Source organism: Alosa sapidissima, chromosome 23 (assembly GCF_018492685.1).
Source record: "Alosa sapidissima isolate fAloSap1 chromosome 23, fAloSap1.pri, whole genome shotgun sequence".
Classification (NCBI taxonomy): domain Eukaryota; kingdom Metazoa; phylum Chordata; class Actinopteri; order Clupeiformes; family Clupeidae; genus Alosa; species Alosa sapidissima.
In genome coordinates this window covers 10819707-10833351 of record NC_055979.1, presented here as the reverse complement: position 1 = coordinate 10833351, position 13645 = coordinate 10819707, and the positions used below count along the sequence as shown (strand labels likewise).

At 40.6% G+C, this 13645-nt stretch overlaps 2 protein-coding genes across 2 annotated transcripts in view; one reads left to right on the top strand and one right to left on the bottom strand.

Moving 5' to 3' along the window:
- Window positions 1-389: 389 nt before the first annotated feature.
- On the bottom strand, window positions 390-2761 carry LOC121698307 (protein jagunal homolog 1-B). The gene is made up of 3 exons (XM_042080312.1): window positions 2390-2761; window positions 1431-1528; window positions 390-1089 (listed from the first exon to the last, which is right to left on the bottom strand). The coding sequence occupies exons 2-3, from the start codon at window positions 1517-1519 to the stop codon at window positions 627-629; spliced, it is 552 nt and encodes a 183-aa protein (XP_041936246.1). The 5' UTR covers window positions 1520-1528; window positions 2390-2761; the 3' UTR covers window positions 390-626.
- Window positions 2762-7196: 4435 nt separating this feature from the next.
- LOC121698300 (poly(rC)-binding protein 3-like) overlaps window positions 7197-13645 on the top strand; it is a 26194-nt gene continuing 19745 nt past the window's right edge. Inside the window, exons 1-4 of the mRNA XM_042080295.1 lie at window positions 7197-7330; window positions 9226-9234; window positions 11459-11490; window positions 11727-11810. The gene's annotated coding sequence lies outside the window, so the exon portion shown is untranslated. The remainder of the gene's footprint in view (window positions 7331-9225; window positions 9235-11458; window positions 11491-11726; window positions 11811-13645) is intronic.

The window sequence follows — 13645 nt, the reverse complement described above, 5'->3', positions numbered from 1 at the left end:
ACAATAGGGTGAACATTTTCACTTGAACATGAAAAATGAAAACCAGCTAGGATATTTTTTTCAGTCCATAGTTTATTACCAATTAAATTAAGTTAAGAGACAGGCAACAGAAAACAATGTGTGTGTGTGTGTGTTTGGGGGTGAGGCGCAGGGTGGACACATTGTGGCACAGACAATTCCTTACTATGCTTCCCCTAACTGCTTCTCCATCCTTCGTCGTTTGGCCAAGGACAATCCCTACCCTACCCCACCTCTGGCGAACGAAACATAAAGGCATCCGTTGAACGGACAGATTACAGACACTGAGTAGATAAGCTGTCAGGAATGGAGAGCAGATCAAGAGTCAAGCAGGTCGAGCTTAAGCCAAGAAGGTGAAACCAAAGACAGTCTGTAATTGGCGCATTTTAATCTATGTTCCAGGCTGGGCAATGAGATGATGGGAGTAAGACGTTTAAAGAGGGGCAGACAGTACACCTTGTTTCATCAAACAGCGCAGAGCAATTTTAAACCCTTAAGCATGCTGTGATGAAACTATTAAAAAAAACTGGGATCAATGGGAGAGGGATAACTGACTGCATGTTGAAATGACCACATCCTGTCCAATCCTTTTGGTCTGTCGTGTCAGTCTATTTCTTCTTTTTGTCTTGCGTAGAGGTGAACCAAGAATCCAGCAGCTGTTTGCTGTAATAGATCTGCCAGGCGTGCACTTGCACGGCGATTACCATCACCAGGTACATGACGGACACGGCCGAAACGCCGAAGATGAAGCGGTAGGCCTTGCCGTGGCGGTAGAGCTGCTGGGCCACTGGGAACATCTCCATGCCGCCATAGATGAGGGGCGCGATGCAGAAGAGCCCAGCACTGATCATGGAGATGACCAGGTAGCTGATGTTATTGCGGGGCATGGCCATGAAGCTGAAGATGGTGGGGAAGAGGCTGAGGAGATAAGGGTACTCCCAGTTGTATGGGCTGGCCACCACGTCGTGCGAGATCAGGTTCAGCTGGCTCACAGTCACCTGGGCCAATATCAGCAGCCAGATGATCACATGGACAATGTTCAGCTTGCGGATCTCAGATTTCAGTGCGACACTACGACAGTGGGGGAGGGGGGGGGGGGGGGTAAATTAATGTATACTATATTGTATATACTGTCAAAAGATATTTACAGTATAATATACATGGCAGTAGACATCCATTAGCCTTAGTTGTTAGCAAAAGAAAGAAACAAACTGACATACAGTAATATGGCAAATTATTTATTACACAACATAACTTAAAATTACCTAGGCCAATTCAACATATTAATCTCTTGTCTTTCATGCAGGTTTAAGTTTTAATGATATTCAAACCTGAGGTCCACTTTGCCTTCTGAGAAATCATTTAAATTGTGCAAGCTAACTAACTGAGCCAAACAAAGATGGTTAGCTCACCTCATTTGATAGTGCGAGGCGACTCGCTCCCGGTGCTGAAAGTCACTTCCATCTGTCCCAGTTGCTCGTGGGCCAGCTCGCGAGGCCATGGTCGGTACCTGAACACACAACGAGACAACAAATCATTCAGACTTCAAACTGTCGTTTTGTTGATTAAACCACATTATTACCATCATTAGTGTTATATCAACTTCACAAGAACAGGAAAGCTTGGTCATTGTCAAGATTTGCCACATGTGCTTAGATAGGGACACGCATACACATAACAGCATGCGTGGACAAAGCTACATTTTCTGAAACTTCTCATTTTTAACAAATTTAGCTTTCTGAGTAGCGACCTGAAAGGAGGCATCTGACCGCTATGTGTAACCTGAGGAGGAAATGTTTCCTAAACACAAGTAGTGACGTTAATACCAGTAACACTAGGTTCTACCCAGCGTTATTTGTTTAGTTAGTTTACTTTATTAGCTGTCCCCTTAGGGAAATTCTTTTTCACATTTTCCATACCGCTTTCCTACATGGTCACAAGCACAGGATGGCACATAGATACATGACATAGGGATGACACGTACACACATTTCATATACCATAGACATTCGACACAGACATTTACATATAATATTGGGGGTTCATGGGAAAACATATGTTATTGCACTGCATATATTTATCTGTGGGGCTTTGTCTTGTTGAGTATTTGGATTGCGGAGGGGATTAGGCTTCTTCTGAAGCGGTCTTTATTGCACCTTGCTTCTGAACCTCCTGCCAGAGGGTAGGGATGAGAAGTAGCGGTTGAGTGGATGAGTAATGTCCAGGGATATTACATGAGCGGATGAGTAATGTCCTTATTGAAAGAACTGACATGGGAACTATAACATGGGAAATCGACTTATATGGGAAGTTCAGTAAACCTATTGACTGTTTTTTCCCCTTCTTTTTCAGAATGTTCAGAAAATGCTTACCTTTCCACGATAGGTGACTTGATCCCAGTAAGAGATGCAGTTTAGATACCAGAAATAGTTAAGTATTTAGCTAGGAAGTTTTGTATGTCGACCTTCCTGTGTTAGCTGCTATTTCACTGACGACAGCATTAACCAGAAGTAACTGTCCAAGCTAGCTTGTTGGCTGACTAAAACGATTACATTAGCTTGCAGTGCATGATAAGTGCCACCTGAGATCTTAATGTTGTAGACACCTCTGATCAAACGTCAAATAAGAATGATGTACCTTTCCAAGGTAAAACAACTGTGTAAAGTCCCTCTATCAGAAGGAGAGTTCTGGTTAAGGCAACGTGAGCAGTGCAAACGAATTCCTTTTCTTCTTCACTGCTATATGGCACATAGCAAATAATTCTACGATACCGCCACCTACCGGGTTGGATGTGGAGTCATTGGAGAAAAGGGCTGAAATGAAAGTAAGCTGGTGGCCTGTGGAAAGCATTTGTGGATGTAACGTTGATATCAACTATTTTGTAATGTAAACCCATCAAGTATTAAGTAGCTTACATTTAAAGTGTAAGTGCACCCTTAGATGTTTTTAAGCTGTAAACTTCAACTGAACTGTGATGAAACATCAAAGCATGTTCGGTTAATGTTGGTGAAATGTTTATATCTTACCCTACCCATAGGTTATCTGTCATATTCAACATTTTACGAATGCAACCTTAAAACCTTTGTGTATTGAAATACGCATACACTTACGCATTGTGGATATTTTAACCATTCTACCTCAACTTTTTTTTTGCTTAGAAATGCTGTTAATCAAAATAATGATTGAAAATGGTAGGCTACTGTTTCCCATGCCGCTCTGATTTTGCCTAAACCAGAGAATATTCACATTGGAATATGTGCCTAGCTAGTGACTATCTCTACCAGACAAATTTCACTTTTTACAGTTCATGAAAATGCACTGTTCTTCCTAGGCTTCTTATCTATTATTATTCCACTGACCACTTTTTCTGTGCGCTATTCAGTTTAAACCATTTAACCATAGCAACTTCATTCAAACTGTGTAATGTAGGTCTTCTAAAGGACATCTTTTTTCAACTTTTATACTTAACTAAACTAAACTATTAATTTAAAACTATTACAAATTTCCCTATAGACTTAACATTGTCCATTATGACATCATAATAGGGCAATTAAGCTATTAGAATCCTGTGCCAGGTGTTCAGGCCACCTACAGCAACTGTCACCGTCTCCATGCAAAGGTCATCCTTACCATGGAAAAAACTTGTGCACACACAAATAGAACTGTTGTTAAAATGTTAATTTAGGTAGGTGTTTGTAACTGATCTGATTGAATTTGATGGAGAATTACACTCTTTTTACATCATAAATATGGTGTGGAACCATACAGAATTTTTTTTTCACATGGCAATATTATACATATTTAAAAGGGATAAATGGACTCAAGGTTCCAACAAATTGTTATCATCTATCTATCTATCCATAAAGCAAGAAGCGTTTGTGGCATGCATATCTCGCTGACCGTTTGTCAGACTGACCTAAGATTTCGTATGTGGCTCGCTCGTGGCACAAAGGTGTGCACTCTCGATTTTGAAGATTTTTGAATGCATATTTCAAAATATGCTTATTTACGTAGGACATTTATCGCTGCACTGCACTGTTTCCAAGGGGACCAGTTTCAGGGGAGCTCTGCCCCATGAATCATATAGCCAGAGCAAGGGGCAGGCGAATTCCCGGAAGCAGAAGAATCAATGGTGGCTGGAGGGACCACTTCTCTGCTAACCCCATAGAAGCCCATTCATTTTAGGATTTTTTTGAAATACCATAACTTCATATAGCATATATCCTGTGCCGATATTGTAGCTTCTGTGTTATCTACATAAACAATAAAAGGCAAAACAAGACTTGACTACCTCGTACGTGACGTTAGGTTCCCGTAAGAAGAATGTTTAGCATGTCCGGTTGAAGGGAAGCTAACGCACCGAAGGGAGATAACCGTATTGTTTGGATAAGAAGCGTAGTCCAGCCAGCACGGAAACTCGTGAACAAAGCTATGTAGCCTACAATAGCATTGTATGTTAAGGTAAAGCATAGAGGCAAGTAAACCTAATGAAAACGGTAGTTTTACCGTCTAACGATAATCATTTCAGAGGTTTTCGATGGATTGACCGTAGGTCAGAAAAGTGGAAAGAAGATTAGCTTCAAGGCCAGGGTAGGAATTTCACGGCGGCCTCGACAGCCATGGCCGTCGTAGCCCCTTGCGTTGCCCGTGATGCCCCTTTGAAAATCAGAGGTTTACAGGCCACGGTGGCCTTGCTGCCCCCTTCTTTCAATATTCTGCTTTGCGTCCTACTAATAGCGATTTTTATTTAGCCTGTGGCCTGTCAAAATAATCTTAGCATTCACAACGCAAATGAATTTAGTCTTTTACGCAGTAGAGAAAGTGACAGCGCAAGAAAGTGCGTCCAAACGTCATACATTCTTGCGTCATACATTCTACTGAAGGTTTTGCGTCCATGATCTCCCTACCCATTCATCTCTTATACTTCACGAACCCTTCTTTTAACACATGACAAACCATATATCAGAATAAACAGCAGACCTTACCGAACACAAAAGTGTAAAGCAGTCCCCTGTACATTTAGCCATTCCAGAGTAATCCAGTTTTGAATTTGCAGTAAATTTCGACATGCATGGAAGTCTCCAAATTTGGGCTTTAAGTTTTACAATGTGGTTAAATTGTTCCACATGATTTCATAACGGGCCAAATACAAAATAAATGTTACAAATATCGCCTAGATATTGGTAAATCAGAGGACAGCTGACTTTGTGAAAGTAGCCTTTATGATCACAAAATGCTAAGCATGCATCTAGGCTATTTGAGTTTCTTAAAGCTGAGCTGTGGTTAAATTGTTCAATACATGATTTCATAGCAGGCCAAATATAAAATAAATGTTATATATATATAGCCTAGATATCTGTAATTATTAGATGATCAGATGATTTACAGTTCTATGTAATATGTCATGTTTCATGTTTTTGTAATGTTTCATACAGTGATGCAGGTCTACTGCAGTGAATAGGCTAAATACAACTTTGATCATTTTTATATGCTACTACTGTATAGTTAATTTTGGCCTTGGTGCCCTGACATGTGGCCTTTGTGCCCCCCACCAAATATGCCCAACTGAAGGCCAAGTGGCCTTGCCCCCAGAATGGTGAAATTCCAAGCCTGTTCAAGGCTATAACTTTTTTTTGTTTTACCATGACTGTTTTTGAAGATGATCATGTGTGGTAGTTCCTACGCGAAGGAAGTGTGAGAAGAATTTCTGTGTATCTATGAGTTACAAGATTCAGTTTGATGGCTAACGTCACAAAGTTAAGTGCGAGTCTGTGCAGTACTGGGGGGACCAACTGAAAAATCGTTCAATTTGACTCAGTGCCCTCCCATTGAGAACGACGGAGTCTGTTCGTCCATTTCTTTTACTGTCTATGAGCCAGAGCCCGTTTGGTGTAGCCTACTGACAGGTCTCACTTTGATGATAGTCAGTCGCAAATTAAAAACGGATTACTCGGGAACCGCTTGTGGGTTAAGATGCAAGATGATTATCATGTCTGACCTCAACAATAAAGACTCCCTGTATGCAGTTTAATTGCTTGCATAAAATGATTATGCGGATTTTCCAACAACACACTAACAAACACGGGTATGTATGTAGTGACCACTCAAAATAAAAGTATGTGCAATTAACTGACACTTCGAATAGCCCAGGCTACTTTGGACTTGAGACTTTGACTAAACAAACGACAATTCCGACTGCAAGGTCCCAAATTGAAACGAGCGATAGGCTAATGCCACATAGCTAACGTTAGACAACAAGTTGCAGACTGAGCAACGTCACTTATTACTTGACCACTCAAAATAAAAGTATGTGCAATAAACTGACGCTTCGAATAGCATTAGGAAGTTATTCAGTAAGCTATACAGTACACACTTAACTCAAAACAGTTGTTAGGCTTATGTCATTCTGATCTGTAGAAATATCACATGCAGCCATGCCTAAATGTATTACACATGTAATAGAGGCCACATTAATTATAGGCTATATATTATAATATTCAGTAGCCTATTCATTATTGAATGCTTAGCTGGAATGATGTTTCCCTATCATCCTATTTTTAAAGCAGGCATACCAGTGGGCATTTAATTGAGCTACCGGTTGGCATGTTTGAACCGGTTTGAACGGGCACTGCACTAATTTGACAAATTCTACCCTAGAGGTGTCATCGCAAAATGTTTTGAATGTTGAGAAAATGTGCACTAGTTTTACTACATTGTGCGCTCGTTTTACTAAATTGTGCTCTCGTTTTACTCTATTGTGCGCACAATTTACTATATTGTGCACTCGTTTTACTAAATCGTACGCTCGTTTTAAATTGTGCGCTCGGTTAACTAAATCGTGTGCACAATTTACTATATTGTGCTCTCGTTTTACTATAGTGTGCGCTCATCTATCTATAAGCAAGAAGCGTCTGTGGCACGCATATCTTGCTGACTGTTTGTCAGACTGACCTAAGATTTCGTATGTGGCTGTGGCACAAAGGTGTGCACTCTCGATTTTGAAGATTTTTGCATGCATATTTCAAAATATGCTTATTTACGTAGGACGTTTATCGCTGCACTGCACTGTTTCCAATTCCAAGGGGAACAGTTTCAGGGGAGCTCCACCCCATGGATCGTGTACTGACAGCTAATATAAGACTCACTTTGATGATAGTCAGTCGCAATTTAAAAAACGGATTACTTGGGAACCGCTTGTGGGTTAAGATGCAAGATGATTATCATGTCTGACCTCAACAATAAAGACTCCCTGTATGCAGTTTGCTTGCATAAAATGATTGCACGGATTTGCAACAACTCGCCAACAAACACGGGTATGTAGTGAGCACTCAAAATAAAAGTATGTGCAATAAACTGACGCTTCGAATAGCCCAGGCTACTTTGGACTTGAGACTTTGACTAAACAAACGACAATTCCGACTGCAAGGTCCCAAATTAAAACGAGCGATAGGCTAATGCCACATAGCAGAAACTAATGACGTTCTGCAGTCGTGATGGAACCAACTTTTATCTCGTAAATTACCCTACTAATAATGCCCTGAATGGTGCGAAACTTCTGCAGTAGTACAACTATGACCTTTAGTCCAATAACGAGGCATTAGAAAGTTTGTAAGTGCAACAGGAGTTTATTTAAATAAGACTTGCCTGATTATCTGCTACTATACCGCTGCGTCGACGTTTCTTCCGTGATTTGGGAAAAGCCTGTAAAAGTCCTTGCAGGAAGCGATTACATCAACGTTTTTTAGTATATCCAGTTTTTAATATTTTTTTTCCGAAGTGTTCACAACTTAGTGTTAACTAATAATTGTTGCAAACTGGACTACGAACAAAATATTAGTGCATTCCTGGATCTACATCCTTATGCATGCTTCCTGCCAGGACTTTTATGGGCTTTTCCCAAATCACGGAAGAAACGTCGACGCAACTCAAAACAGTTGTTAGGCTTATGTCATTCTGATCTGATCTGTAGAAATGTCACATGCAGCCATGCCTAAATGTATTACACATGTATTAGAGGCCACATTAATTATAGGGTAATATATTATAATATTCAGCATTCATTATTGAATGCTTATAAAGCTGGAATGATGTTTCCCTATCATCCTATTTTTAAAGCAGGCATACCTGTGGGCTAATTGGGCTACGGGTTTTCTTCAGGAATGGCATGTTTGAACGGGCACTGCACTAGTGTTCTATAATGATGGATTTTACTGAACTCCTTACTTAGGCTACTGAACAGGGGATGTTCATTGACTTGAACATTTTGTTTTATCCATCCCCTCACTTATGCTTTTCAATAACCTTTTCTTTGAGTTGTTTGGAGTGTTCTTTTGTCTTCATGGTGGAATTAGCCAGGAATACTGATTGACCAGTGACTGGACCTTCCAGACACAGGTGTCTTTATATTAGCCTACTATACTATACACATTCACTGCACTCAGACGATCTCCATTTCACAAATTGTGAGACTATAGCACCAATTGGCTGGACTGCTGTAGATAGCAACACAACACCAGTACAGAGGCTGACTGGTCCGGTGGGATGGCTAATGTTATAAGTATCAAAACAGGAAGTTAAAATAAGTGATACACTCTAAAAAAACGTGGGGGTGTTGACAACTATGAGAGGGTGTTTCTCCAAACAATGTGTGCTTGTTGTTTTATTCATCAGAAGTCTGCTGCCCTCTGCTTCACTTCTCACCATTCTCCTGTACTGGAGTGGCCTTGTTTAGGAATGTAATCCAAAAGCAGAGTGTTACTAATCTGATTAGTTGATAGGCTGCCCCTTGCTAGAATGGTGGAGTTTTTTTTCACTCTCAGTCTTAATGAGGTAGATATGGTTTCTTTGTGTTAGAGTGATTTTATTCCAGTCATAAGATGCCCTCTTAGCAGTTGCATGGGAAGATGGCACGTTTCCTCAGGGTACCTCCAGTTCTCAATGGGAGGGGTGGTGTGTGTGTGTGTGTGTGTGTGTGTGTGTGTGTGTGTGTGTGTGTGTGTGTGTGTGTAGGGGAGGTTGTCTGGTGGAGGCAGAGCGCACAGCAGAGATGGGTGCTTTCTCTTCATCCTCCATCCTGCCCCGCCCGCCTCTCTTTCTCTCGTCCTCTCACCCGTCTTTCCCCTCCGACTAACTTCACAGCGCAAGAACAAGACAACAGGTTTTTTTTTTTCACACAGAAAATCATCCAAACTTCTGTCCTCCGCTTCAGATATAGAAGGTAAGATTCCCTCATTTTACACAATTCACAGCTTCAACTGTTCAGCAAACTAGCATCTCCACCTCTGAACACAGCTACTGTAGTCATCCCAATGCAATCTTGTTTGCTAATTAAACTATATAAGATGCACCCCTATAGACATGTAGTGTGTCTGTATTGAATCATATTCAGGCATTGACATGGGGATCTTTTCCACCATCTGTGTTTCCTAAGATGCTTTGTGTGTGTTCGATGTGTGTTCGTAGTATTCGTCCGTTTAGTGAATGTCTTAAGCCATCCTACACAGAGGGACTCATAGGCAGTAATTATGGCACAAATCAGATTTCCCAGGCGTCCACTGCACATAGCACACACTAATAGGGTTACGCAGACATGTCTGGCCATACACAGGAAATTATGCGGCTTCTTCTCTGCTCAGATGTAATGTCGTGTTCTGTCTCACTAATGCTTTCAAATGATACGAGGTTGCTTTGTTTCTTCAGACAAGAGCATGGGCTAGACTCTCCGACACACACACGCACACACACACGCACACACGCACACACATGCAACCTGTTGATCAGTGCTGGCCTGCTATATTCCCTCTTGTTGTTAGCTTTCTGGCTTTTGTCATGCTTACAAGGCTGATGTCAGGGGAAAAACATTTGAGTTATATTTATTTAAGAAATATATATGACTTTATTTGAATTTATTTAAGAATATATTTATGGTTTTAGATTTTGAGGAGCGTTTTTTTTTTCATAGACTGCTAGCATATTTCGCCCTCTATGGCATGATAATTCAATCTAAATAACATCAGCATGCCTCATCTGTCTTCTTTACCACATTTAGTAAAGGTACAAAATACCTTAACCCATAAACACCAATGTATCAGACAGTCAGACATGGGGAAAGTACATAAACTACATACATTGTAAAGGAAATAGACAGCACAAAGCGAATTTAAACACACACACACACACACACACACACACACACACTATCTCTCTCTCTCTCTCTCTCTCTCTCTCTCTCTCTCTCTCTCTCTCTCTCTCTCTCTCTCACACACACATATATATACACACAGGGTATGTATGGTAATTAGTAGTGTAACCTGAAGGTCTCTTGGAAAACAGTGATGCATCTGTTTTGGCTAAAACAAGAAAAGATGTGGTTGTAGTTTGAGTCTGCTTGCCTTTTGTATGCTACTCTGCAAGGTAACCCGCTGCTAAGAATTTCATGCATATTAAGCTCGCTGCTCACAAGATCCGATAAAGATCTTGGCTTCCTATTAAACGTATGACTTTGAAAGAAAGGATTTATTTTTAGACTTGCCTCTACTCAAAATGATCACTTATGGATCTCTCTGAGAGTTAAGAGCATTACTACTACCATTTGCCATACATTACAGTATCTCTCTATTTCTCATAATCTCACTGAAATATATAATAAGGGAGTTAAAACATGCCACATTACTCTGCATTAATTTGCCAGCCGTACTATCTAAGTATGTTTCTTTGAAAGGTCAGACGGCACTGTGCTAAATTGCATTACTATGCTCAGGAGATGGCTGGGAGTTATTTCCAAGGCCTGCCAGAGGACCACTGTTGTTTATTTGCAAACTCATCGCTGATGACAAGACATTGGCCACAGTGGAACAGCATTCTGGTTGGCTGTACCTAGTCTGTTCAGATAATCAGATAATCAGATAATAATCAGATAAATGGATAGATAGATAGATAGATAGATACAGTAGATAGATAGATAGATAGATAGATAGATAGATAGATAGATAGATAGATAGATAGATAGATTGATTGATTGATTGATTGATTGATTTAGACACACACACACATTGATCAATCCGTGCAATTGCAATGCAATGGATGTAAAGGTATAATAGCTCGATGTGAATTCTTTCAGGGGAGGCCTTAGAGTGTCTGCTGTGACCCACTTTACCAGCTAAAAGTTACAGTGGTGTGCACTTACACAAAATATCCAGTAGAGGACACCAAAATCATGATCAACTTCAACTGACAAAGCCTTGAAGCCATGATAGGAATCCTCCACATGTTATCTGCCATGGTAGCTTTAGTTTTGTGTCATCTTATCTTAACTTATTTTAACTTCCTGTTTTGATCTCTGTCAACTTATCTGTCATATTGACTTCAGTTGTTGTTTATTTGTTTTTCACAGATAGAACGTAATTGTCATGGTGACTTTAGTTTCTGTTTTCTTTTTACAGGTGACAGCTCAATGGATTCCAGTGGATGACAGGTATACTGTATACTGATCCAAATAGGCCAATCAGTAACAGACAGTATTTGATATGTAAAGTTAAGCTCAGTGCACCCACATGCCCCATGATAACGTTATTTCTTGCAGAAGACACTTTGTTCTTTGATTGTGTGACTTTGCACTTTGCCCAGAATTTAAATCTGGGTCCTAACATGTAGCAGGCTCTCAGTCATAATAAAAAACTTTTTTGCGCATTTCTCCTGAGGACTTCCCAGGTGGGATAGGAGGGGCCATCTGACATGTCAGGCAGGCCCTGAACAGGAAGAGGAAGCTGAGGAAGCTTCTGGAATGTTCCTGGGGTAGGTAGGGTAAACCCTAATCTTTCATCACTCCATCTCACACAATCCTATACTCACAACATGGCATGTCTGATGCCTACCAGCTCAGTCCAGTAGCATGGGGTGCTGTCAGGTGTATGGCACATTGAATGACCTCAGTGAGCTAGTTCATAGTAATTTGCAACTGGACTACACAGCACATATCTGCTATGTGATAATGGCTGCTGAGGTGTTCCAATATGGAATTAAAGGTGCCGTCAGTGAAGGTTTACGCAATTTAAAACCCATAAAATGTTTTGTCACATTAACCAAACATCTCCTCACAATCCACTAGCTGCCCATCCTGTGAGTACACTGTAAAAAAAAAAAAAACTGGTCTCTGCAGTCCAGGCTGAAAACTGGAAACAAACAAATTGGGGGCAGCCGGTCCCCTAAACAAAAACGAAAAACTGTGTGGAGTTTCAAATACCGAAGGGAGGGGTGAGCTACTTTTATGGTATGTTTTGTTTGGTCCTTGATTAAAATATAATGTAGGTTGTTTTGGACAAAACCATCTGCTAAGAAATTTAAATATAAACTGCACCTGCACCTGCATATAAACTGCATTGACTGCACCTTTAATGGATTAGGTGGAGGCAAAGAAGAGTTTCCTCCACCAAGTATATTCACAACCACATGCAGGCTGTTTAAGATGGTAATGAAATATTTGGAGTAAACATGATGGATTTGTGTAATAAGAGGTTGCTGCCAAAGCACATCAAAACACATTCATCCATCACATCCAGCATCTTAACAGACTGGTATGATGTCAATGGCCTTTTTCCAGAGACTCAAAGAATTTCTCCATTACAGTGGAGAGGTTCAGAAGAAATGTTTTAACATGGTTAAATGGCCAAAAAGGATGCATATCCATGTATAGGCTAGGTATTCCTTGGAATCAGAAACAAAAAGTCTGCTAACACTAATATGTTACAAAAGAACAGACTGAAAAAAGGTTTATTTTTGTAATGTATTTATGTTCAATATAGTTCTAGATTCCCTTGCAGAAAGCAACTATTATTGTCCTATAGTGGATGTAGTTAAACAGCATCATGAGGATTTGCAGTGGTTGTTGAACTGTATTGGGAAACAACTAAACAGTAAAAACGTTTGGCTACTTGGCTACTAAACACTTGCTTTGAAACTCTTTTTCACTTGTTCCTTGGCATACTATTTTTCTACAATCTTTTCATAGAGCAATTGTAAAAACTCCCCTCCACCCTTACATATCTATGCACAAACTCTTTCACTCTCTCCCTCACACACTCACACACACACGCACAAACACAAACACTGACACACACATAGACAGACACACACACACACACGCACACACACACACACACACTAGTTTGGCGTGTGAGATAACATTGGCCCGAGCACAGTTCCATGTGAGCCTGCTGTCATTATTTATTGGTTTCCGCTCCCAGGCCTCTGTTACATCGACAGCAGCCATAAAGAAGGTCAGCTTCATTTTCCATTAGCGAGCGAGAGGGAACAGAGTGAATGAGAAAGAGATAGAGGGGGGGGGGGGGGGGAGAAACTGAGAGAGAAGAGAGAGAGACCGACAGAGAGAGAGAGAGAGGAAATGATCGAAATAATGACTGGGAAAAAAATATATGATTGAGCAAAGATGGAGTTTGAGTAGGAAATAGAAGGCAATAAATATCTTTTAAAAAAGAAAGAAAGAAAGAATGAATGAAAGAAAGAAAGAAAGACTGAGTGGAAGGCAAAGAGAGGGTAAAAAACAGGGAGCGATGACTTCTCCTTGACCACAGAGGGAGCAGCGGAGGCCATCCGTGGCCTTTTGTGGCTGG